The sequence below is a fragment of the Clavelina lepadiformis genome, chromosome 5 (assembly GCF_947623445.1).
Source record: "Clavelina lepadiformis chromosome 5, kaClaLepa1.1, whole genome shotgun sequence".
Lineage (NCBI taxonomy): Eukaryota > Metazoa > Chordata > Ascidiacea > Aplousobranchia > Clavelinidae > Clavelina > Clavelina lepadiformis.
Window position 1 is genome coordinate 21,362,192 of NC_135244.1, and position 27,607 is coordinate 21,389,798.

At 36.2% G+C, this 27,607-nt stretch overlaps 2 protein-coding genes across 2 annotated transcripts in view; both read left to right on the forward strand.

Annotated features, from left to right (window-relative positions):
* The first annotated feature begins 9,483 nt into the window (after positions 1–9,483).
* LOC143459120 (caspase-8-like) lies at positions 9,484–14,916 on the forward strand. The gene is made up of 11 exons (XM_076956099.1): positions 9,484–10,043; positions 10,636–10,712; positions 10,830–10,907; positions 11,255–11,353; positions 11,798–11,910; positions 12,640–12,733; positions 12,913–13,053; positions 13,233–13,292; positions 13,853–13,939; positions 14,016–14,125; positions 14,247–14,916. Exons 1-11 carry the CDS (start codon positions 10,039–10,041, stop codon positions 14,367–14,369), a joined length of 987 nt encoding a protein of 328 aa, XP_076812214.1. The 5' UTR covers positions 9,484–10,038; the 3' UTR covers positions 14,370–14,916.
* A 12,146-nt stretch (positions 14,917–27,062) lies between these two features.
* The window catches only part of LOC143459118 (uncharacterized), a 239,056-nt gene continuing 238,511 nt past the window's right edge, over positions 27,063–27,607 (forward strand). The window contains exon 1 of the mRNA XM_076956097.1: positions 27,063–27,274. The gene's annotated coding sequence lies outside the window, so the exon portion shown is untranslated. The remainder of the gene's footprint in view (positions 27,275–27,607) is intronic.

Below are 27,607 nucleotides of genomic sequence, written 5' to 3' on the forward strand. Positions count from 1 at the left end.
TAATCGCAACATGCTCGTTTGTGATTCAGTCTACGATTCTGCTGTTTTACTATTAATAATCGTGAGCTCTGAGGTTTCAGCTTTCAATAAAGAACACATGAGCTTATCTATTATTTAATATATGAGCCAGGATATTAACTGGGGTCAGATCTACTGGAAATGTATTTCTCGGATTGTAACAACCGATCTGACCTCGCCATAACTTACCGATACCTAGCATAGCAAGGTGGAAGGAATATACAGTATGAGTAAACACGCCTTTATTGAAGCTGAAGAAAACTGGAGATAGTATTTCGAGAAGAAAGTTATGTTTCAGCTCGCTACTGAACTAAGACAAGCTCAGCATGTTCATGGAACGACTGCATCATCTGCCACAGTTTTCCCAACAATTCTTATCAAAATTCGATGGTTGACGGAAGCAGAAAGCGAAAGCAAATTAAATTAATTAATTTGAACTAACTACTCGTATGCTTTAAATCTCTCCACCACCGAGCTGGATGTTTTCATTATTTCAACACTGTAGTTATGTAGCCAATTAATCTTTGATTCAAATTTGCAAACAAACGTAATGGTTCAGCTATACCTAACTTGTGAAGGATTGGCCTATATTATATCATATTAATATAAATGGGTAAAATCGCAAGTACGTGAATGGTTTGTTAAAGTTAATTCAGCCGATTTGCAATTAAGACTTTGCAACGTTTCGGATTATTTTTGAAGATGGCCGGGACGCAAAAATTCCTAAATTTAAAATTTTATTTCTCCTTACTGGAAGAATTTTGGGCTGAATGACTTATGAAAACGTTAATTACTAAATTATTACTTTATTTTAAGACCAACTTGTTTTAGCGTTGCAGTTGTGCTTTCAGTTGACACAGCTAAGTTGCAATTAAAAAATTTTAACGTTTCGTTGTTGTTTTGTCAGAAACCGAAGGTTGTTGGACTGGATTGGCAGAAATGATTATTTTACATTGGTGGTTATTTTTTTACAGTGGTTGTTTTTTATTTTGTGGTTATTGTCATTTCACCTTTTAAGAAAAGCAGTAGAAACATTTCCTGTGATAATTTTTTTACTAGTTTTGATCTGGGCAGGAAGCTACTAAAAGAAAGACTTACAATTGTTGGGACAATTCGGAAAAATCGAAAAGAACTTCCCCCGGAATTAGTTGCTACAAAAGGAAGAGAACAAAAAACAAATTTGTACGGATTTCAATCTGATGCAACGATCGTATCCTATTGTCCTAAGAAAGATGAAGTTACGCTTCTTCTGAGCACAATGCATCTTGATAAGGGGGAAGAACGAGGAATCGACAAGAAGCCAGAAATAATATTACACTACAACAGTACTAAGGGAGGTGTGCATGCGATGAATCAAATGGTTCGCTGTTACTCCACGAAACGAATGACACGACGTTGGCCAATGGCAATGTTCTATGACATCATAACCTTCATAGTCTACTTTTTCCTCTACGGAGATGTTTTAAGAAGCCAGAAGAAAGATATCTCGCAGGAGCATGCATATTCAGCTAGGAAAAGAGCTCGCTGGCTTTGAAGACGTCACAACAAGAGACACAATCCGATGTCACGCTGAAGAAGTTACCCATTCCGAACTTCCAGAAGAGAAGATTTGTCTGACCAAGATGGACAGAAAAACACGAACATTATGTATAAGCTGCAGCAAAATTGTATGCACCCAGCATTCAGCAGTCCTCTGCCAACAATGTAAAAAATAATCTGCTAGCACACCATCGTTGAAAATTCGTCGGTAGATTTTCACACCAATTTCTTGAAGTTGTGTCAATTACTACTTGTCATTTCGTTTAAAAATAAAAACAACCATTGGAAAAATTTCAACTTTGTAAACTAAACAATGTGATGATTAGCAATATGATGATCAGCATGATTAGCAAGTATTGCCAAGTATGGTCCATTGGACCCGGATGGTAAGAGACGCTATAAAAATTTTCCCGCCATTCTAGGGTTAAAACGCTTCACCCATACAGCGTGATTCCACAGCATTAAAAACCACAACCAACTCTTTCAAGCGCCCAGTGAATGATTTTGGTTGAAGATCAAATAAACGTTGCCACTGATACAAGCCGCAAAGACGTTTTAAACGCTTTTCTTTAATAGAATCCAAGCGCTTCGAAAACTTTCTTTTATCAAGGCTCGCTTACACTCTTACAGAACACAACGTGTACAAACACAACGTCATATAGTACGTCACTCCGAGCAAAAAACAGCGCTTTGCATCAAACTCGTCAACAGCTAACGATTAAACTTTTCAAATTACCAAATTATTGAGAAATCCTCGCTAACGATAGCAGGCGCTCAAAGCTTAAGTTTACTCACGCAATTGTAGAATTGCGTATATCTAAGCCTTCAGCGCTGATTTTCTGAACATAGAGACATGTGCGTTATTACTACTGCTACTTACACGCACGCAAATGACGTCATATTTACTTCTGGTGTACTTCGAGTATCGCGCTAATAGCGAACAATTCATTAGTGATCACTCAGCAAATATTTATTACTTCTTCATTTCTTATATTAATGTAATTGTTGTTTTATGTTCGCTTATGCATTGGTGTATTTACATATGTTGTTGTATACATATTCTCTAATCACAAAGATATCACCTTTAGTGTAATATTTACGCGACTAATGTGTCTGTTGTATTTCCTAGATTACACTTTGGACTTGAGGGGTCACACCTTGCCCAATCCCATCAAATCGTTCCGAACAAAACAGACACTTTCTAGAAGCATAACTGGACTCGACCACGTGACCAAAAGGTTTACTGCAGAAACCGTGTCCAGCACACCGAAGGTTTCCTCTCGCTTGACGAGACACAGGATGACGTTTCCGTTTCATGACGTCAGGATACTCTAAATGGTTTCATGACTTCCAACATATTTAAAACACAACGATTCAACCTGGAAGCCGTGGAGACTCACAGATGCTGCCTTAGAAGAATTCAGGGTCTACTTCAAATGCGCTTCGCTTACTCTACACAGGTTTCCTGTTGACCTGTCTTGAACTTTACTCGACGGGGGCAACCGCCATACGTCCACTTAGGCTCTAGGCCAGGGCCTAGAGGCATGGATTTAAGGCGAAAAGGCGACAGTGAAGGACATTAGTCCGGAAAACTATAACAGAATCAATCCCGGGAAATAAAGAGACATGCTTATTATACTCGTTATTTGCTAAGTATGAGCAATAGGTGTGTTTTGACATTCATAAAATCTCCTTACGGGTAGAACCAAAAAAATCTTAGAAACAATATTGCATTATTGCTGTTAATTTAATTTGAAATGTTACTAGAATAGTCATTACGCTCTTTAAGTGCAATTATTGAATCGCTTATGGTATTTACCTGTGTTACACCAGAAACGTTATCGCTTGTGTTGTGTTCAGACTTGCAGACTCAGTGCCACCACGATAACTTACTGTACGCAAGCTGTCGATCTTTCCCACGGTGGGAGAAGTGGGAAAGCGAACGCTGATTCTCCGAGTGTAGAATGCAATCTTTATTGCGCTTTGTCAACACCAAGTGGTTAACTATGACGTATTGTGCATTGCTGCTTTATGCTCTTATCAGAGACTTTGCAGCTTGATGCTACTGCGTTGTACTGATTATGACGTAATTATAAGCCTAATGATGACGTAATTATGTTGAATCGATTTAGTGAAAAAAGCTGATGTAATTACGTAACAACTCATTTAGTATAAATTAGTTAGTTTGTTGATATTCAATCATGTTTTGATGGTTGCTTCATTCCTATTCTGTTGTGCTATTTACTGTGGGCCGTTCATTGAGGTTCGGTAGTGTCGCCATTTACAAGGTATATTAAAACAAGGCAACTAGAGTATATTTAAGATTGTGTAACACCAGCTTAATTACCTTGGCCCTGACAAAAGCTGATGTGAAATGTTTGAGTCATCCTTCTGTACCCAGTAAAAGTTTAAACATTTTTTAGGTATCATATCGTTTACTTAACGTCGTTGATTAAGGGAGTGAAAAGTATGATGCTTGATTATATTTCGTTGCTTGTGTCAGTGAGTTAAATATTACACCGCTCACTTGAAATGTTTACGCTATGGCTGATTATAAACACATAAACACACTAAAACCAACAATTCGTCGCGCATGGTTGCGATTAATTCTTGCAGCTTATGTATATTCCGTATGATCGTGTTTAAGACTCAGTTACGACAACGCGCCACCTACTTACACGCTTATGTGCTCTGGCATGTGAGTTTGGAGTGTATGGCGCATGACGTCTTTTAGCAGCGCGTGAAGTAACATAACTGTGGCTGGTAATGAAGTATTGCTAAAGTGTGACGTAATGACGCAATGCTAAAGTATTGTTCATTCGCTAACCTTTCCGTTTTTATCAGTAATTATTTTTTTAATAAAACGAAACTATTTAGACGCAATTGACACAACGCGCCAAAAACTTACGCGCCTTTGAGGTGGCGTGTGAGGTTTCAGAAACATGGCTTGTAAAGAAATTAGTGCAATACTAAAGTAGCATCGGTAACTCTTCTGATGTTTTTGATACGAACTATGGTACTAGTACAATCCAGTTAGTAACTTCATCCGTCGTTAACAGTAATTAATTGTTTAGTGTAGAATCGGAACGCGGATATTCAGACATAGTTGCCACAACACGCCGCCGGCATATGACGTCAATAACCTTGACGCGTGTGGAGCGTATGACGTGTGATCTAACGAAACATTGTTTCCTTGAGATATGACAAGCAAGGTTTGTGGTGCGTGTCGTTATATTGTAAGAGTGCAGTGGTGCCGTAATTATTCGAACATCAGCGTTATTCGCATCATCAGGGTTATTTTATTTCATCGAAAGCATTTCATCAGTGGTTATTACAAATGCACGTGGATAAATTAAAAATGGAAGCGTTTGCCATGTTGGACGTCATAATCATCGCAATTCACTTAACTTATATTTAGAAATCAGAAAAATTTTGCATTTGTGCATGTGTGCTTTTTCCTGGAATGAAAAATAAAAGGCCGGCTCGGCTGCCATGGTCCCTTGAATGTCAATCAGTTCCTAAACTTAATAAGACGTCCCTTGCAATCTTGTATTAATGCGGAGGTATTCCAAATGTTTTCAAAAATTATTCTAATTAACAATCTGAATTTAGGAATAGAGCCGACAAAGAACAAAAATAAGCTCCTTTTATAATTACACCACTTTTTGTCACTTACATAGGAAATGAATCCGTTTCAAGCATTTCAGGCAATTGGTGCTGCAAGTGCAATTAACGTGTTTAGGAAAGGTCATTGTTTGTTTGCACTGTTTGTCTGTTTTTAACCGTCTTCAACGTCACAATGTTCGACAGCGAAGTTGACTGTGGGACCGGGTTCGCTTAATTGCTACTTGTATGCTTTAAACCTCTCCACCACCGAGCTGGATGTTTTTATTATTTCAACACTGTAGTTATGTAGCAAGTTAATCTTCGATTTAAATTAGCGAACACACGTAATAGCTCAGCTATATTTAACTTGTGAAGGATTGGCTAATATTACATCATAATAATATAAATGGTTAAAATGGCAAATACGTGAATGATTTGCTAAAGTTAATTCAGCCGATTTGCTACCTTTTGGATTATTTTTGAAGTTGGCCGGGACGAAAAAAATGCAAAACTTTATTTCTCGTTACTGGAGGAACTTTGGGCTGAATGATTTATGAAAACTTTAATTACAAAATTATTACTTTATTTTAAATCCAACTTGTTTGAGCGTTGCAGTTGCGCTTTAAGTTGACTCAGCTAAGTTGCAATTAAAACTATTCAACGTTTCGTTGTTGTTTTGTTTGCCAGAAACCGAGGGTTGATGGACTGGATTGGCGATTTTATTGAGAATGATCGATCATATTCAATGAAAAGCACGGGAGGTGACAAAATTTATTGACAATCGTTTAGTTTTAATTATACAATGTCAAGGTATAGCGCTGTAGAAAGCTACATATGAGCTCCATCTTATTTTGGTTCCATTCCGTGTAAATTAAAAGACAAGTTTTGTGAAAAAATATTTTTGTTATTAAAGGTTCATTTTAGCAACTGACTTGCGAGACCATTTCCAAGCTCAAGCACGACATCAAGCGGAGTGTTTGAGAAGAATCTGGTTGAAGTTGGAAAGTTGATGAACATCGGCACATCGCCAAGAAAGATTCCACACATCTGATGACGAAGATGAATGGAACAATTATTACCCCACTGTATCGTGTATGGAGCAGCGCATGATTTTACAACGCACTTGCCAATAACTTCTGCTGAAGGATTGAACTCATTTGACCCTGAAATTTACTGCTTTCATCACCAGGTTTTGTGTATGACGTCATCATGCATATTCTCTCGACCGCATTGTTCTCATTTTTACCGTGAAACCTTTTCATTGTTGCAGACATCACTGTATCTCGTTTTTATCTTCATCATGAAATTGTTAACGATTTTTTGAAAGTGTACAACCGTAGGCTATTACAACGTACTTGCATCGGATTACATCCACACATTCTGTGCTTTATTTTGCTCATTGTTTAGTTCTTTAACGGTCAAATGGAGTTCCTGCTTTTCATTTGCCTTGGCGTATGACTTATTACCAGGTCACTAGTTATTAAGTATAAATTGATACAGAGCAAGGAATTCCACGCAAGCTGCCAACTCATTGCCTGCGACAGTGCTCTAATAACTTTCATGCAATCAACTTTGTAGTGGAAGAATATTTTGAGTTTCTTGTGAAAAGTATCATGTAGTATTCTTACTTAGTGTATTATGAGATATCAACGTTATATTAACATATTTACTGCTGTATATTGCGTTATTGTACATAATGTAAATATGTAATATGTCACTTGTTTTAAGCTGTCCTAGACTTTTGGCAGCAAGTTGCTTTGCAGCGGCCATTAAAGTAATGTTAGTTTGTCGCTAGCTAGCGCTCTCAAGCTAGTTCGCGTTTTGTGCAAAAGCTTAGTGTTTTAATCGCTGCATGCTCGTTTGTTATTCAGTCTGCGATTCTGCTGTTTTACTATTAATAGTCGTGAGCTCTGAGGTTTCAGCCTTCAATAAAGAACACATGACTTTATCTATTATTTAATATATGAGCGAGGATGTTAACAGGCGCCATAACATACGATACCTAGCATAGCAAGGTAGAAGAAATATAGAGTATGAGTAAACACCCCTTTAATGAAGCTGCCAGCTCAACTTGGTAGTTTTTGTGGTGATCTGATGCTGTAGTTGTTTTTCAATTGTAAACAGTCAGTTTTTCTGAAATTTACGAGTTACCGGGATTTATCATGGTGGAGGTTTTCTCGCTCTAACGATCAGTCATAAAATCATAAACTGCCTCTTCAACATAAAGTCACCTCACAAGCCAGGTTGGAAATCAATTTAATCGGCCATCTTGAACAAATTAAAACACTTCACGCATACATTGCGAGACCACAGCATTAAAAATCACAGCCATCTTGAAGTTTTAATGGTTTTAATGGAGTTAGATTTAGATTAGAAGTCAAATTTTGGTTAATTTTAGGTAACTATGTTGTAACATTTAAGTTAGGTTAACAAGGAATTGTGAAAAATAGTTTTGAACGCAAGATTGTTCCGGTGAAATAGTGGCAGCCATATAATTATCGTGTCAACGTCGCACCAGTGCAGAGAGAATCATTGGACCAGATCATTACACAAAATCAAATAAGATTTAAATAGAAATTTAACCTATAGGCTGTAGGTGGGAAAAACATAAGTTAGGTATAAAATATACTCCAAAGGCACCCCACTGGTATACTGCAAATATTCTTGTGTAAACGTGTAAGATAAACAAATAATCATTTACACAAAGCATCTGAAACGTGAATAAATAATATTGTACCAAATCATACAGACAGAAATACTAAAACCACATTTTTGTGGCACATCTGCTTCACTCAATATTTTGCTGCAGCAAAAACTATGTTGGCCGACTAAAATCAAAGACACTCATTCGTCTTTTCCACACTGCTGCCGTTAGAACGCGCCGAATCTTAGAAACATCTGAGCAGATGTTGGGCAGATTAATTAATGGAATGCGGAACGAAAGAAAAACTCACTAAATTCCTCAAATATTTTCCCCGCTGCCTAGGTTCCCGGTTCCTGCCCCGACATCAAATGTGAGTGACCTGCAGACCTATGTAGTGTCATGTAGACACTGCCATTTTTTATATATGACTTCAGAATGCCCCAAAACATGGTAAAGAGATTGTTGTATACTGATCCTTATCGTCGTATGTGACTGTTATGGAGGCAAAAGAAAGAAATTTATCAAAAACTTGGAAATTAAAATTCAACGCCCGACTAATTGCTATGAGCGTCTCTCTGTTGGAAACAGTTTGTGAAACAACAATGCTCTTGACAAACATTTTGAAACAAACAAGTGTTGGAGGTAAAGACGCGATTAACAAACATCATACTGTTTGGACTACGCGCTTGCATAAAGGTTATTATGACGTGTTTTGAAAACTTCCTCTTTTTTGTGACAGATTTGATTCAGAAAGTGAAGTATTTGCAATTCAGTCACTTAATTCTCATGTAGCACCGCATTTTTGCTGAGTTGGCTGATGTCTGCATTAAACTTTTATGATCTTCCGTTAATAAAAGTTTACCTTCGATGAAACCTGCTGAATTAACGAATGAAAAGAAACTTTCATTCGAGTCAAACTGGAAAATGAAAACGTATGTGTGCTCAGAGAAGTTTGCGCACTCACTCGGGCACTTAATTTTTATAACAGCATCAGTTCATGTACGATGACGTTTTAGTCTTGTATTTAGTGTGACTCACTGTATGAAGAGCTTCATTTCATTTTCTTTCCACGTCTACGTAATCACCTCATTTACTACTGTTTGCCTTCCCTTCTTTTTATTTGTTCGCTCGTGTTTACCTTGTTGAAAGTGACGTCAATATGTCGACTTAAAAAGCGACAGGTACAACGGTTGCGCTTCACGCTTATATTTTATGCCACTATATGCATTGATTTTATAGATATGGCATGAGAAGTCAATTTAATCAAGCTTTACATTGGTCGTCAATTTGTTGTCTCTAAAAGTGATCGGTATAATTATTGCGCATTGTTGCGATTATTGCGCTATTATGATATTACATTGCATTGCCTCTAAAGGTAACCTTGTATCTGTGATTTGATATGTAGACCACGAAGGTTTTTTTCAATTATTATGGACTTGTGAGAGTGAGTGGTGGAGTTGTTAGGGTCTTTTTAAACATGTATCTTGCTTAAAGCGAATGTTTGCTCCCGGACCTTTTAAATTTTTATTGGTGTCCTGCAAAGAGCACTGTTAGCCGAGCACTTCAAAGATTACCAAGCCCTCACAGGTTCGGGAACGTGACGTGCATTTAAAGTCTGCCTCAACGGTTTGTCCGAATGAGCAATGCAAATAAATACTGAAATATTACAACGCAAATCATCCCAAACTTGGCTATTTTTGCTCTATATATTTTTAAAATTATATTGGAAGATTTTAACTTGCCACAAATGTCTGTTAACATTTATGCAAGATTAAAGAGAGCGAGAGAAAACAAACAATAAGTTCGCGATTTCTCATGGTTTTATGAGAGGCTGCGTAGTGGGCTTTGTATGCACAGAGCAAATGACTGTGTGGTATAAACTTTTTTATCCAAACGCTGTTCCGTTTAGTCTGTGTTGTAGTCACCTTCGTTATCACTTTGTCACGCAGGTAATCAGCTTTGTAAGCCAGCGATCAAGGTTAATAACCAGACTAATTGTCTGTAGCTTGCACTTTTCGTTAATACACAATTATTATTTTTTGCTTTACTTTACGAAGCCAACCACTTCCTTATTATACAGTAGAACAGTTTTCTATAAAGACAACTTACAGAGGATCTTAGGCTACAGATTGCTTTTAATTGAATACGGTTGCATTTTCCTGTTTCAAGAAGAAACATCTGCAATTTAACATTAAAAAGTTTTATTAGCTCCGGTAAAAACATTTTCGAAGATGAGGTAACTTTTTACTTTTAAGTATTAGTTAATGTAATATAATGACTGATTACGTACCACCATTAGTTGACTCTGTATGTTTTATGACGAAGACATTTTGCAATATTGAAACGAGCGTTGTAAAGCAATTGCTGATGATAAATTCTAGAGACCTAGACTAAGGTTTCAACACGGAAGTAAAAATATAGAAGATATTTGAAATAACAAATAGTAAAAAAGGCATTGAAAAATTAGAATGTAGCCATTTGTGTTCTGTTAAAACATCGACATTACTATAAATAAGCCATGCATAATGCTGTGCATGAAACTCAAGGTTAGTTTTGGTTTACATGCTAAATTGTTTCAATGAATGGAACTCAATCGGTTCGGTAAAACTGTAAATAGAGTTTGTAAATATTGATCATTGCTTTGCTATACCCAAAATTTTATGATCAGCACCAGGACAAGGATAAACAAATTGAGCTTTAAATACTTGTTTAGATAAGCTGAAACCTTTCAGTAACATAAAAGTTCAACCCATAACGCATCACAGTCTACCAATGAAATCACTTAATCATGTAACAAATATAATATTTGTTTATATTTTTTTTCACAGCCAAAATCCGAACGTAAGTTTTCAAGGCAGCACAATACACAACGCCAGAGTTGTAGGTTCGCAAGGGGTCAATTATAGTAAGTGTTTACATATGTTTTATCGTAACTTCTACTATTTAGTAGTGATCAAAGTTGACCATAATTTCTTGCTGAATGATGAAAACTTTTTAACTTGATGATCGTTGCTGTTTATAGCTGAACAGAACGAAAGCGGAATTCGATTGGACAACGAAGGCACCATGAATATGCGTGACGTGATAAGAGGAAACTCAGGTGATGGCAAAAATAGTAGATAAAAGTTTTTGCAACAACTGAAATAAAACTTTCCTGTTATTGTAAACGTACTTTGACCATCTGGTATTGATAACGTTGTTGTTTAAAAATAAGTCGCAATTTTGTCTAGTTGACTCACTTTCGATGTGACTAATTAACATAAACCTATTTTGTTTCTGGTATACTTTTATCTTATCTACCTCAGTGTATACTTTCCAAGGTAAGATTTGCACTGTAGACGAGCTAATACGTGAATGTAGTTAATATAAACTACACAATATCATACGTCTGTATATTTTCCATTAATCGTTAATATCATTTAACCGTACATTTTTTTAACAATATAGAAAATGTTTTCGCCGAGACGCAAAGAACTATCAATCAGGCTTCGGGCAGTTATTATCAAGAAGGACAAGTAACCGGTGGTGTTTCAGTGACAAATAATGGTGTGTTCCTGATCTACATTTCATCTTCTTACACCATAATATGCAAACTACGACAAGCTTCTACCAAAGCAGCTATATTTTTACCTTTCCCACTTTTTAACGTCATACTTAATAATAGTCAACACAAAATAAAAATATAAAAACTAGATATTTTCAAGACGTTTTTTTGTACAAAAAGTGCGTCCTTAGCACGACAAGATACAATCATTAAACTTGCATTATTATTTCTTTAGTGTTTTTATGACGTTGTTTGTCATGTTGTCTTATTTTAATACCCACTGGACAAAGTAAATCGCCAAAAAACAAGGTAAAGTTAACATATCTTGGACGTCGACTTTCGAATCATGACGTCAACTCATTTAAAAATGCTGCAACGTTTAGTTTTAACTTTCAATGCCTGTAAATGCTGGTAGCTTGCATTATGAAATGTGTGGATTTTAACAGAGCAAGCGTCATCAGAAAAATGCTTTAAGGATAGAACAACTTTGTCAACGGAGGATATTCATGTTCAGAGCTGTACAACTTGTTTTTACAAGAAATATCAAAGCGATCCTGATGTAAGTTTATTTTGTTCCTTGGTTTGCCATTAAAATATTTATACCAAATCCCGAATCCTACTTAACCAAGCCAAACGTCATTTTATGGTTATACTGTTCTTACGTGAGCAATTATTTTCTTTTGCAATATTCGGTATCACACTGCAGGTGTACCCGGTCAACAATCGTGGTCAAAGTAGGGCGCTGATAATTAACAATGTGAAGTTTGAAAATCGCCCAGATAATGTGAGACATGGAGCAGAAAAAGATTCAGAAAACTTGAAAATACTTCTAATAGGACTTGGTTTTAAAGTAGAAATTTGGCAAAATCTTGAAAAAGAGTTAAGTGCGATGCTAGTGTACACTGTACAGTTCACGAGACATTAAAAACGCTCTGTCTGTTCAGGTTTTAGCTCGCAGCAACATTGTTCCCACGGACAGCATAACCTACGCTTATTGTGTTTCAGCGACTGCTTCACCTTTGTATAGGCCTACCTTTGTTTCTGAAATGCTCATATCTACTATGGGCGCTACTATTGCAACGTTACGTCACAACACAATAAACATAATCATTTAGGTTTTCGAACAGTAGCATAGTTTACATGATGTATTACAAACCTGGCAAGCACAGTAAGGCGTTACCACGTGTGGAAAAATCACATAATACATCGACTAAATTAAATAAAGTTGCTGTAACTTTTATGATAATGTTTTCTTCTGGCAAAACAATCATGTTGACTATTATTAAAGGAAATCGAGGAACTAATTGAAGAGTTTTTAAATTCTTCGAGAAACTTCGCTGCTCCCATGAGCTTGCTTTATATTGGATCTCACGGTGGACAAAGTGTGTATAGTTCGTCATTTCTTTTCTATGAATCTATTTTAATAATGTAACCTTCTTTATACAATATTTAATGATATAGTTTTAACGATTAATCCATAACATCGCAGCTACGCTCAACAACAAATTGTAAATTTTATGCAGTTTTAACTTTCAAGTGTATTTTAACAACGTCTTTACAGATCAGGAAGACAAAAGAGATTACTTTTGTTCTGGGGATTGGGAAAAGGTTTATATCGAAGATTTGTGCCAAAAGTTTTCAGCAAGCCAATGCCCTGGACTAGCTGGGAAACCAAAAATCTTCTTGTTTCAATTTTGCCGTGGTTAGTCGAAACAAAAGCCAAATATATTTCTTACAACATCATACTTTGCAGACATTTCAGTTTCTGCATTTTACTCACAAAACAATAATATTAGCTTTTAAAGAAGACTGTGGTATACGTAACTCAGCAAAAATTTATTGAGGTTCGTCATTCAACATCTTTTTACAAATTTATTTAAGGTTTAACTACCACAGCTGATAGCGATGAAGATCGCGACAGGGCTTACAAGTTCAATACCAGTAAGTTTAGTTTGATGTTTACATTGTACAGTTACTTGTTACGTTGGTTAAGACAGCAAAATGTTAAAGCAACATTTCTATGGAACTTACCGATTATAATGAGTTAATAAGGTGTCTGCGCGCTAAATTGGATTGTTGCACGTCAACGCATTTACAAGTAAACGCATCGAATCAAACATATTTGTCTTTTGCCATTGCCGCATGCGATTGAAGGCAGTCTTAATTCTTGCAGCTTATGTATATTCCGTATGATCGTTTTTAAGATTCGCAGTTACGACAACGCGCCACCTACTTAAGCGCTTATGAGCTCTGGCACATGCGTTTAGAGTTTATGGCGCATGATGTCATTTAACAGTGCGTGACGTCAGATAGCTGTGGCTAGTAATGGAATTGACGTAATACTAAAGTATCGTTCATTCAGTAACTTTTTATCTGTAATTATTTATTTAATAAAATTTTGTTTCTTTTGTTTGTTTCGATTTTATGTTGCGACTGCGTAGCTGTGCAACGACACAATCACATCCAGTGCAAACAGACACTTTAGCAAAGATCTCTTTCAGATTGGCTCAAGAATGATGCGCAGGTTGATGGCGAGGGAACTACAAAGGACAATGCTGATATGCTTCTTGCTTTTGCAACTGCTTCAGGTCTGTTAATCAAGCCCAAACTCTTTTGTACTTGTTATTGGGAACTGTGCAATAACTTTCTTTATGATTGTTGTAGGTAACTCGGCTTATCGTAATGAAGTGAATGGTTCTTGGTTTACGACTTCACTGTGCAAAGTCTTGATGGAAGAGGCCAAAAATGACGATCTACTGTCGATGCTAACCAAGGCAAAACATTGGTTCTTTAACAGTATTCTAATAGGCTAATTGTACTTTATAAATTTGTCAGTTATTTTTAAACAACATTTCTTACAATAGCAAAACAAGACAAACTGAACCGCAATTTTAGGTCAATAGCGTCGTGATGAGGAAAAGGGGAAGTGGTCAGCAAGAACAAATGACTGAAATCACTATGCAAGAAATGACTCTATGCAAGAAAATCCTATTTTTCCCCAAAAATCCTTCTATGTAAGCTTAAATATTGATAACCGGCTTGACAGAAAATACGAGTTTTGTTGGCAAAGAATTTTAGCTATCAGTGTTACCATGCAAGTAAGATATTTTATTTACGTTGTGAAATTTATACAAGCAATGCTGTGGATATTCTAACGTACAATCAAATTTTGCAAATATATTAATTTTATCACCACGTCTGTCAGTTCGGCCAAAGGAATATCCAGTTGTGACCAGGCCAGGTCAGCAATATGTATGTATGGTTTCTGATGGTTGGCCCATTGATTTTCTACCACTTGCTGTAGCAAGCATGACTTGGTTTGAAAATTTTTCCTGAGGCATTCTGCTAACATCGTAGTTGCATTGAAACAACATTGCAAGAAAATCCTGTTTTTCCCCAAAAATCCTTCTATGTAGGCTTAAACACTGATAACCGGCTTGACAGCAACTACGAGTTTTATTCGCAAAGAATTTTAGCTATCAGTGTTACCATGCAAGTAAGATATTTTATTTTGTTTACGTTGTGAAATTTATACAAGCAATGCTGTGGATATTCTAACGTACAATCAAATTCTGCAAATACATTAATTTTATCACCACGTCTGTCAGTTCTGCCAAAGGAATACCTAGTCGTGACCAGGCCAGGTCAGCAATATATGTGTATACCACCTGGTGTCTGGTTGGCCCATTGATCTTCTACCACTTGGTGTAGCAAGCATGACTTGGTTTGAAATTCTTTCCTTATAGGCATTCTGCTGACATCGTAGTTGAGACCTCTCAATTGGAAGAAGTAGGAGCTATGTATTTCAAGATTTCCGTGCTATGTATTTCATGTAGTAGTGTTACGTCATAAACCCGTGTTAAAGACCTCATTTCTGAAGCCTGCATCCTTGAGCGCACTCTTTCAGTCACTAACCAAGATTCATGACCAACAAGTACAAGTGTTACCGGCCGTTTTCTAGTGCTGGTTCTAAGAGACCTGCAGTTAACTATAGGATTGTATTTCAAAATCGATATAAACTAGGCACGTCTACGCAGCCGTACCGGTATCGGCAGAATCTCATCATCACTCGTAGCAACAGACAAGGACAAGACAAGGACAAGACAAGGACAAGGACGCAGACAAACCGACAAGCGCTTCCGCTCGCCGGCAGACAAGACTGCGGAATAACAATCAAGCGTAAAACAACGTAACACTCTTCCCCCTCCAATAAGTTTCGCACTGGCATTGTTTGAACATCAATCAGCATAATAGGGTGTAGGCTAAGTATATGGTAAATACAACGACAAACTACAATGTAATCACGAAGCAACCGCCATTACTTTTGTTACCCAGATGAATTTGTTAATTTTGAAGAAAACTTTTTCGACAACGTATGCTATAGTGGGTCACGTAAAAAAGGTTTACAAAAACGATTCTTTAAACACAGCAAAACTGTGTGCTAGTGCCAGAAATTATGATTACCACACCAATAAAAACAAACGAAAATCAATGTACAGCATTTCTATGCAGATAATGTAAACACAAACATTACATTGCGAACCACAGCAAAATTTAAAATAACTTGTTATAAAAGAAATTTAACCATATGATGGCTATAACAACACAACCATAGTACAAGCACAATAAAGGTGGGTTACAAATCACGCCCCATGCCAATAACACTACAAAAGGTATAAAAACGTGAGATTGATAGCTAAAATAGGCCGTATATAAACGGATCTGAACTAAAATACTATCATACTTGAAACTGTGGTATATAAAACGCAAATCATAGGAAAGTAGTCAACAACATAAAATTAAGCATCACACAAATAAACAATTAATACGTTTCTACGTCTGGGTAACGAATAGTGCGACGTGGGCTTCGGCGAAGTCGACCGTTATTTCAGGAGTTACTAACGTTATTAAAATTGTTACTCTTGTGGCGATTTGTATTTGATCGGTTATTAAAAAAGTAAGCTCCAGTCAAGGGCATGTTCAATTGCTGGGGGACATCTTCTGGGCGACTATCTTGACAATCGGAAGGCATCTCTGTATGATGGTCTCGTCTGCTTAGCTTTAAGCCTGTTAAAATGTACTCTTAATGTACGTTCATGATTGCGAATGAGATAATTTACCGGCGGAAAAGTCTCAACAACTACGTATGGGTCTTAATAAGGGAGGTGAAATGTTCATTTTTCATCTTTTGATATGACAGTGTTTCGCAGCATGACCTTGTCTCCTACTTGAAACTCAGCTTGTCTCGATACCGACTTGTCGTAACGTGCTTTCATGGATTGCCGACGTTGTTCGAGTCTGATTTTCACGACTTCGTGGACAAACCGCATACGGTCTTGTAAATCGAACATTGCCGACGGCGATGGATGACTTGAAGGCTGTCCAGTCATCAGATCTGCTGGTAATCTCAATTCTCGTCCAGTCAGAAGGAAATGTGGAGAAACACCTGTCTCTTCGTGTCAAATGGCGTAAATTGAGGAGAGGGATTTATCCCAGGATAGTGGATCGCGCTGGACATAATTCTTCATGATGAAAAGGATTGTTCTGTTGGCCCTTTCAACCGCTCCGTTTCCAGAAGGGTGCATGGTATGCTGTGGTTCTTCGATTTAATACTTCACAATTAAATTAACAAATGAAATATAAAAATAATTCCATTTTACATAAAGCTAAAATCGCGTTTTGTCATTGCCACGCACATAGCAGTTTCTAACGGAAGAAGTTATTCATATTATTTTCACTGACACACTTTATACAATGTTTTTAGAAAAAATAAAACGCGTAAATGTAAACCTGTCGCTGTACGACTATTCTTGTATCAAACACCAGCCATCAATCACGTTGTTTGCGCTGTTTGACTGATTTAAACCATCTTCAGCGTCACTATGTTTGTGACCCTTCACTGTGGGACCGGGTTCGCTTAATTGCTACTTGTATGCTTTAAACCTCTCCACCACCGAGCTGGATATTTTTATTATTTCAACACTGTAGTTATGTAACAAGTTAGTCTGGATTTAAAATTGCAAACAAACGTAAGGACTCAGCTATATAATTTACTGGTGAAGGATTGGTCTATATGACGTCATAATAATATAAATGGGTAAAATCGCAAATACGTGAATGGTTTGTTCAAGTTAATTCAGCCGATTTGCAATTAAGACTTTACTACGTTTCGGATTATTTTTTAAGATGGCCGGGACGCAAAACATGCGAAATTAAAAAATTTATTTCTCCTTACTGAAAGAATTTTGGGCAGAATGACATACGAAAACGTTAATTACACAATTATTACTTTATTTTAAGACCAACTTGTTTTGGCGATTATCTAGGCCATTATCTAGCTCAAGCACGACATCAAGCGGAGTGTTTGAGAAGAATCTGGTTGATGTTGGAAAGTTGATGAACATCGCCGAGAAAGATTCCACACATCTGATGACGAAGATGAATGGAACAATTACGTCACTGTCTCGTGTATTGAGCAGCGCATGATTTTACAACGCACTTAACAATGACTTCTGCTGAAGGATTGAACTCATTTGACCCTAAAATTTGCTGCTTTCATCGCGAGGTTTTGTATATGACGTCATTATGCACATTGTTGCAGACATCGCTGTATCTCGTTTTTATCTTCATCATGAATTCGTTAAACGATTTTATGAAAATGTACGACTGTATTACTACGAACTTGCATGGGATTACATCCACACATTCTGTGCTTTATTTTGCTCAATATTAAGTTTTTTAACGGTCAAATGGAGTTCCTACTTTTCATTTCCTTGGAGTATGACTTATTTCCAGGTCACTGGTTATTAACTATAAATTGATACAGAGCAAGGAAGTCCACGCAAGCTGCCAACTCATTGCCTGCGACAGTGCTCTAATAACTTTCATGCAACCAACCTTGTAGTGGAAGAATGTTTTGAGTTTCTTGTGAAAAATTTCATGTAGTTTTCGTACCTAGTGTAATATGAGATATCAACGTTATATTAACATATTTACTGCTGTATATTGCGTTATTGTACTTAATGTAATATGAGACTTGTTTTAAGCTGGCGTTGTAGACTTTTGGCAACAAGTTGCTTTGTAGCGGCCATTAAAGTAATATTTATTTATCGCTGGCTGGTGCTCTTAAGCTAGTTAGCGCTTTGTGTTTTAACCGCTGCATGCTCAGGTTTTAATGGATTTAGGTTTAGATTAGAAGTCAAAATTTGGTTAGGTTTAGGTAAACATGTTAGCCTATAACATTTAAGTTAGTTTAACAAGCAATTGTGAAAAATAGTTTTGAACGCAAGATTATTCCGGTGAAATAGTGGCAGCCATATAATTATCGTGTCAACATCGCACCAGTGCAGAGAGAATCATTGGACCAGATCATTACACAAAAGAAAATAAGATTTAAATAGAAATTTAACCTATAGGCTGTAGGTGGGAAAAACATAAGTTAAGTATACAATATACTCCAAAGGCACCCAACTGTGTAAACATTATCCTTGTGTAAGCGTGTAAGAAAAACAAATAATCATTTTCACAAAGCATCTGAAACGTGAATAAATAATATTGTACCAAATCACACAGACAGAAATACTAAAACCACATTTTGTGGCACATCAGCTTCACTCAATATTTTGCTGCAGCAAAAACTATGTTGGCCGACTATAATTAATCAAAGACACTCATTCGTCTTTTCTGCCGTTAGAACGCGCCAAATCTTAGAAACATCTGAGCAGATGTTGGCCAGATTAATTAACTATTATTAATGGAATGCGGAGCGAAAGGAAACCTTGCTAAATTCCGCAAATATTTCCCCCGCTGCCTAGTTTCCCGGTTCCTGCCCCGACAACAAATGTGGGTGACCAGCTGACCATTTGGCTCAAAGGACGACGAGGATTGTTTTCAAAAATGCATCAGTGCATGGAACATTTTCTTTCAAGAAAAATTGAGAAAATAACGCTAGAATTTGTGAAATTTAAAGCTAAATCGTTATGTTTATTTTTTTCTATGCAGCGCGTGCCCAATGCAGTTGCATCGACCTAAAGCCGGCCCTGTGTATACTACATTTGCTATTTTCCAACAGAGTTTTGTTGTTCGTATGTATAATACGTCATCTTAGCGTGTTTTGAGCTGATTTTGTGGTTGAACTTGTTGCCGTGATTGACAGCTGAACATAAATGAATAACAAAATTATAGATAAGCATAACTTATTGCGATCGTCACACTGACTACTAGGTGGCGATAAAACGCTGCATTCATTTTCAGAAAATTTTTTTATATTTGTGCTTTTCGTTTATCGCAATTCGTCTGATTATATGCCCTGACAAAAGCTTATGTGATGTGAAGTGTTTGTGTCAACTTTACTTATCTTGTAAAAGTTTAACTATTTCATTCGTATCGTATCGTATCGTTTACTATACGTCGTTAGCCGAGGGAAGTGAAAAGTATGATGTTTGATTAAAATGATTATATTTCGTTGCCTGTGTCAGTGAGTTAAATATTATACCAACGCAGTTAAAACGTTTACGCTATGACTAATTAAAAACAGAAGAAAAAAAACAGAATAACACAGAAGCCAAAAAGTGAATAAAGTTTTTGTCACCACACAAACCATTTTAAATATACCCAAACAATATTTTTTTGATGAAATTAACATTTTTAAATCCAAGAAAACATTTGGTCCCCAAGGGTTAACCAAAATTACACGTCACGATTATGTAAAATTAACGACATTTCACGAGACATTTAAAACGTACTCGGGCTTTTTGTTATTTTCGACAGTGAGTTAGACCTTCATTTAACCTTCGATTTCGGACTTTGTATTAGATCTGCTCGTGTTCTGGCGCATGCGGCCAATGCCCATTTAAATAGCCCAGCCAATCTTAGTTTTACCATAAAATAGCTTTTTCCTTTGATATCCGCCCACTTTTTGTGAAATTTAATTATTGCTAATTTCTTTTCATCGTTGCTATTTGGAGGAATCAGGAGCTGTAACAAAAAGCGCTGGGACGTTTTTTCTGATAAGTTTGATTCAAAAATGTTCGAGGTCAGCGCCATCTTTTCTTCACTTGTTTTCAAAGTCATTCTTCGATGTTTGACGTAATTAACTTTCACATTGCGTTGGATTCACTTACATTCTTGCAAGAAAGTAACGGCGCCGCATGGGAGGCATTAACGTGCGTAGAACATCAAACCTCGAAATTACTGAATATTAGAAAACGCAGTGTTTTAATATAGCCAAGTGGGATCTCTAATTTTAATAGTGGAAACACTAAGTTTTATAACAAAGACATCATATAACTGATTTTTTTGTCAAAGTAATGCTCATTAGTCATTATATCAGACCATCAAACATGAGCTTGATGAGCGACCTTTGATATCACAGCTTTGCTTCAGCTTTCTTCGGGCACCAGTCAACTTCTTTACATTAACGTCCGTTTTGCTGTTTTCCAATCAGTTGATCAGAGCCATCAGCCAGTTCAGCAAATGAAAAACTTCTCGCCTGTGATATGACAACAATCGGAGATACTTTATACCAGGAAACGCATGTTTTAATGGTCGCATACTTGCATGTTATCCAGACGCTAATTTTTCGCTATTGACAATATGGAACGAAAAAGGTATGTTGCTATGGTGCTAATTAATTAATTAAAAGGAAATTTTTACGCTCAAAAATAACTAATGAGCAACTTTAAAACGTGAAAGTGTTTAACTGTAGAGTGGTGCTGTAGAATGATAGAATATTAATACGGCCACCTAACCCAGAAAACATTCACGTTAAGAATAATTGAAGAAAAACAAACTGAAGTAAAAAAGCAACAAAATTAAAATAACAGCAGAAGTCGAAATGTACATAGGATTATTAAAAACATATACAGGACTGCACGGCATAGCATAACGCAGTCAAAACTGAATACCTTATAAGTTATAACTGATTTTCACTATCAATGGTTCTTGTTGGGTATATAGTACTCCACAATATTAATGTTTTATTAATTATAAATCGTTTTTGAAAAAACTTTTTACATGTTAATTTTACTAGTTTTTGATCGCTTTAATTAGTGCGTACGTTTAAAAGTTTTATTTTCATTTAAGTTTTAAACATATCCAGTTTTATATCTATTGAAAGTTTGCTATGAGTTTTAGTATTAACTTACAAACGTTATCGTTTGCTAGTTTGTGTTCAACTGTGGAGAACTAAATAGGTTTATACATAATTAATAGAAGTAGTTTGAACGATCAAGAACGTCAATCAGCTTGAGTTTTAACAAGTTAAGTTTAAATCCGATTGCTAACATTAAGTAAATTAGTAAGTAACTGTTTTAATGTTTGAACGTAACAGTTTTGAATTACAGTATCTTTACTTAAAGTTTATATCAATAAGATAATTATTTTAATGGAGTGAACTTAATTAATTGAACTCCTTAAACAAGACGTCATGCACATGCAACTTGCCGATACAAAGCAAACTCATGGTAAGCAAGCAAACGGCGACGCCATAATAATTAATTAACTCCGCGCTGGTACAAGCCGATGTGTTGTGAAGTGTTTGTGGCTTATCTTTTTAGCAAAAGATTAACTATAACTACATAACAATAAATCGTGTTTGCACAATTTCCAAATTTGGCTTTCCATACTCGATAATGGTTGGACAAAGAACAATGTCGGCAATAATTCGGTGCTAGGTCATACAGAGGACAATGGTCGCGTGACCCGATTTTTCAACTTTGTTTTCTGCTGATCTAAAGATTGTTTGGTTGATAAAATGAGTTTTCGAGAATTAGAATAAATCTATAAGCGTTCGACGATCAGAACTTGATGTCTCATATCATGTAAAGGCAATGTATTGCTCGTTGCGAAGAGAACTTTTATTTCTTTAATCGTTCATTAAAGTAAAACTTCTCCCTTTTATCGTAACAAAGCTTTCGTCTCATGACAACCAAACATTGAAACTCACGCATAACTATACACTTGCCTTTATATATTGGGTGTTCAATTTTATTATGCTTGCCGTCCATCACTGGTGAATTGCGGCAAAATTGGCCAACTGTTTTTGTATTTGGTGATATTTTCATGGTTTTTATAAATTCATGTCTTGATAAATTAGCAAACTTTGTAAGAAACTCACGATGTAAAATCTGAATTGTGTGACAAAACTTACAAAACTAAAGAACTAGTGATTACTGTAACGCTACACCTTAAAAGTGTCGTGTAAAAAATGAGCCTTAATTCGAAATACCAAAAGTATTCAGAAAGTGAAGTATTGTGACGTCATTATGAGTGTCTATAATTCTTGACGGGTTTTAATTTGAATGATTCTGTGGTTGAGGTTGTTGCCCTGATTGACAGCTGCACATACATGAATAACAAAATTATAGATAAGCATAATTTATTGCGATCGTCACACTGACTATTAGGTGGCGGTAAAACGCTGCGTTCATTTTCGGAAAATTTTTTTATATTTGTGCTTTTCGTTTATCGCAATTCGTCTGATTATATGCTCTGACAAAAGCTGATGTGACGTGAAGTGTTTGTGTCAGTTTTTCTTATCTTGTAAAAGTTTAATTATTTCATTCGTATCGTATCGTTTACTTTACGTCGTTAGCCGAGGGAAGTGAAAAGTATGATGTTTGATTAAAATGATTATATTTCGTTGCCTGTGTCAGTAAGTTAAATATTATACCGACACAGCGCTGGTACAAACCGATGTGTTGTGAAGTGTTTGTGGTGATTTATCTTTTTAGAAAACGATTAACTTTAAACCAATAAATCGTGTCGGCACAATTTCCATATTTAGCTTCCCGTACAAGATAAAATTTGCACAATAACTCCGTGTTAGGTCAAACAGCGGTCAACGGTCGCGTGATGGGATTTTTCAAACTTATTTGTTTCTGATCTGCAAAACTTAAATGATTTTTGATTGCTGATGATATTATGTAAAGATTTTTTGAGTAATAGAATGTTAGTTTTGAGATTTTAAATGAATGCAAGATCGGTCGAAGATCAGAGCTTGATGTCTCATCTCATGTAAAGGCAACGTCTTGCGAAGAGAATTTTTGTTTCTTTTATCGTTCATTGAAGTAAAACTTTTCGCTTTTATCGCAACAAAGCTTTCGCTTTCGCACATAACTATACACTTGCTTTTCTAGCTTAAGTGTTCAATTCTATTATGCTTGCCGGCCATCACCGGTGAATTGCGGTAAAATTGTTCTTTGCTCGGTAATATTTTCACGGTTTCAAGCAAACTCTTATTTTGAAAAATTAGGAAACTATGTAAGAAATTTATGATATAAAAACTCTTGTTCTGTGAAAAAACTGAAAAACAAGTCTTTATGATTAAATGTGAACCTCAAATTTTCTTTGTAAAAATGAGCCATAATTTCAATAATCCGACCTATTGGAAAGAGAATATTTGTTACGTCATTATGATTACCATTTATCCTGGTTCGGGTTTTGATTTGATTGATTTCGCGGTTGATTGGTTGAGTTTTTCGCCCTAACTGAATAGCACACCTATACATGAATGACAAAGTTATGGATAGACATAGCTTATTACGATCGCCATACTGATAGTTAGGTAGCGGTAGAACGCTATTGTGTATTTGCGCTATTCATTTGTCACAACGCAACTTTTATGCAACTCTGCTTCTTTAAACATGAGGATATTGCTCTAAATTTCCCAAATTATTGGAATGAAGTTTTGTTTATTTACGAAAAATGGGTTAATATAAGTTAGAAAAAATAGAGAAAGAATTTGTTTTCATTATTGCAAACAGTTATGTTGTGTTATGTACTTTTGATTGCACATGTTTTGCATCGTAGATACCATATTTTCTTGAATTGAAACCGCGGCTACTATTTTTCATTTTTGAACGTTTTGTGCGGCTTCTATTTTTATTACATGAACGTTTTTGTCTTCTAATTGGTGCTCAGTGGGCATTCGAGTTTATCTACCATAAGTACTGGGAAAATTTCCTACCTTGGAAATGGAAGTTCCAGTGATAATAATGACTTGAACGATATCAGTATTATTGATGATGATGAGAATGACCATTGATACAATACCGTAGTTGGAATAAAACATATGTACAGTACTTGAGTTGTTTTTATTGCATGTCGTTAGATATGTTTGCTTTGTTTTCTTTTATCAGTAGAGAAGCGATTTCATCATTGTCTTTTGCGGCTTCTATTGTTTATTTTTAATCAAATCGTGCGGTTTCTATTCGAGAGCGGTTTCTACAGTATTCAAGAAAATACGGTATGTCGAGTGAACTTGTGCTCCGTTGTAGCTGAGATTTAAGATTTTATTCGTTTCATGTTGCCTGCACTGTTATCATCACGCGTTTTGGCTTATGGGGCCGCTAATATTTGCTTTCCTCTTAATTACTTTGGCACGTCGCGGGCTGGAGATAAGAAAATAGTTCGATATCGATATACAGAAAGCATTCTAGATGTGGCTTGCGAGGCGACAGACGTAATTTTGTCTGTCGAAGCTCATCAGCGAACCCCTTTATTCAAGATCTTAGCAAGCTGAAGTGTGTTAACACTTTATTGTTTTTTTTTAGTTTAATGAGCTGAGTCATTAGATTTATGGGACTAGCAGACCTATCTGGTACACTATGCGATACAGTGATTATGATTTATTTTTGTGTAGTTTTCTTTCCAGAGCTTACACAGTTGCAAAAGTGAAACCGAATTCTTTTCTTTGAGTGCTCGTATTTCTGGAAGTAGTATGACGTAACGTTACTGTTCTACGTCCAGAAGCGAAGTATACATTCGCAATTATTTACAATAGTAATGGTTTGGCCTGAACAATACAGTTTGGTAACAATCTCTATCGTGGGTTCTTCGTTCTGAGAGTTTGACTAGTAATTAGGCGGTAAACAATAAGTCTAAACTCCAGTGAGATAAGGTATCAATCCAATGGTAGCGACATAGCGCTCATGCAAGTCAGCACGCAATGGATCCCTTATGAATCGAGATTATTATATTAAATTATTCATTAGCAATTGTTATTTACAGTATTAACATTTTGTCATATGTTACATTTTGAATATATTATTAATGGAATGCGGAGCGAAAGAAGACCTACCTGCCTACTTTCCTGGTTCCTGCCCCGACATGAAATGTGGGTGACCAGCAGACAATTTGGCTCAAAGAACGACGAGGATTGTTTTCAAAAATGCATCTTCATATCCTTCACGGGGTCACGTTAACTTTGCCACAAATTACTACTAATTGCCAGCATGAAACATTTCAGAACATGCAAAAAAACATTTATAACAAGTTGCGTAATGTTGATCGAAAATTTCACGAACTTCAATTCCACCTTCAACTGCAAACTTACTTGAAATCCCAATGAGGTGCATTTGGTGCTGATGATGTTAACCTCGTGTCTAATTACTGCACACACATTGCCATCTTCTCATAGCACAAGACTCAAGATTGGCGTCATCATACAATGCTTTTAAACCAGTTATTTTTTTCCTTTAATGCCATTAAACAGAAGTAACAATGAATAAAACGAACTCTCAAGAAAATTTGCACCGTTTACCATTAAATTCATGATGGATAAGCGAGGGCGTTTGACTGAAACCTTCCCAGAGACGCCTTGGAAGTGCTTCGGTGATGATAATAAGTCACCTGTTACCACAATGTTGCAGCAACGCCCACTGATTATACTGCAACTGAGATTGCACCAAAACCACAGGTTGCAAATTGAAATAGTTCAACATTAGAACAACTCTATTTATTTTTCCATTCATCGTAATATTTACTACATTTAAGCATTCACTGTTTTGAAACTGACTTTATCGAACTTAAGGAGCATTAATTAAGAGTTGTGTTTATATTCAAGGCATATAACAGTACTGTAGTTGAAAAATACTTACCGTACGCACAGCTTCCAATTTAATTGGAGATGATGATTCCTGTTCCGAGATAAAGTTTGATCAGGTTATTTGCAATAATACTCAGCATAGTGTCACGTAGACATTACATGTTTTCATATATATGGCTTCAGAATGCCCAAAAATATGGTAATGAGATTGTTATATACCGATGCTTATTGCATTGTCTCTAAAGGTAACATTGGATTTGTGGTTTGGTTTGTAGACCACGATGCTTTTCTGTTTGCTCTTTGAGAACCCAGTGCAGATGTGCCTGGGCTGGATTTGACGGTTTTAATCTCCCCAATCCATCCAGCGTATTTTTTGTCAATTATTATGGACTTGTGAGAGTGAGTGGTGGAGTTGTTAGAGATGTTTTAAACATGATTCTTGCTCAAAGCGAATGTTTGCTCCCGAAACTTTTAAATTTTTATTGGTTTCCTGCAAAGAGCACTGTTAGCCGAGCACTTCAAAGATTACCAAGTCTACACAAGTTCGGGAACGTGACGTGCATTTAAAGTCTGCCTCAACGGTTTGTACGAATAAGCAATAAAAATAAATACTGAAGTGTAATATTACAACGCAAATCATCCCAAACTTGACTTTTTTGCTCTATATCCTTTTAAAATTATATTGGAAGATTTTAATTTGCCACAAATGTCTGTTAACATTTATGCAAGATTAAATAGAGCGAGAGAAAACAAACAATAAGTTCGCGATTTCTCATGGTTTTATGAGAGGCTGCGTGGTGGGCCTTGTATGCACAGAGCAAATGACTGTGGTGTATAACCTTTTTATCCAAACGCTGTTCCGTTTATTCTGTGTTGTAGTCACCTTCGTTATCGTTTGTTTTGTTGGTTGTCAACCAGGTAGCTAGTTTTGTAAGCCAGTGATCAACCTAACAAAGCTGTCATTGATCTGATTTTAACAGGAGGAAATTATTCAGAAAATGTTTTGAAGTTACTTGTCTTGTGAGAACTATTACAGGAGCTTACATGGCATCATTCAAGGCAGTCTAAGCTAAATTTAACTGAACAACTGGTGCAGGTAATTTTGAGTTGGGTCTTTAATTTGTCCTCAATTACACGATTTTTTGCGAGATCTAATAGAAATACACTTTCTTGTACCAGCTGCTATACATTCAATATCCATTAGTTAAGTATGCTTCTATAGGTTCTTTTAGTTAAGTGTTTATCAAAAACTTAATAATTTTGTATAAATGCTTCAAAATAATTGCTTACATTTTCGAACAAGTTGTTACGCAATACTTAAATGTAACTTCAAGTTTGGGCAATGGCTTGAGTATGATATAGCATCATTATCTTTATTGGCCTGAAGAAAACGCTCGAGCCGCGTTTACTGAGCTTGTCATTGTGAAAG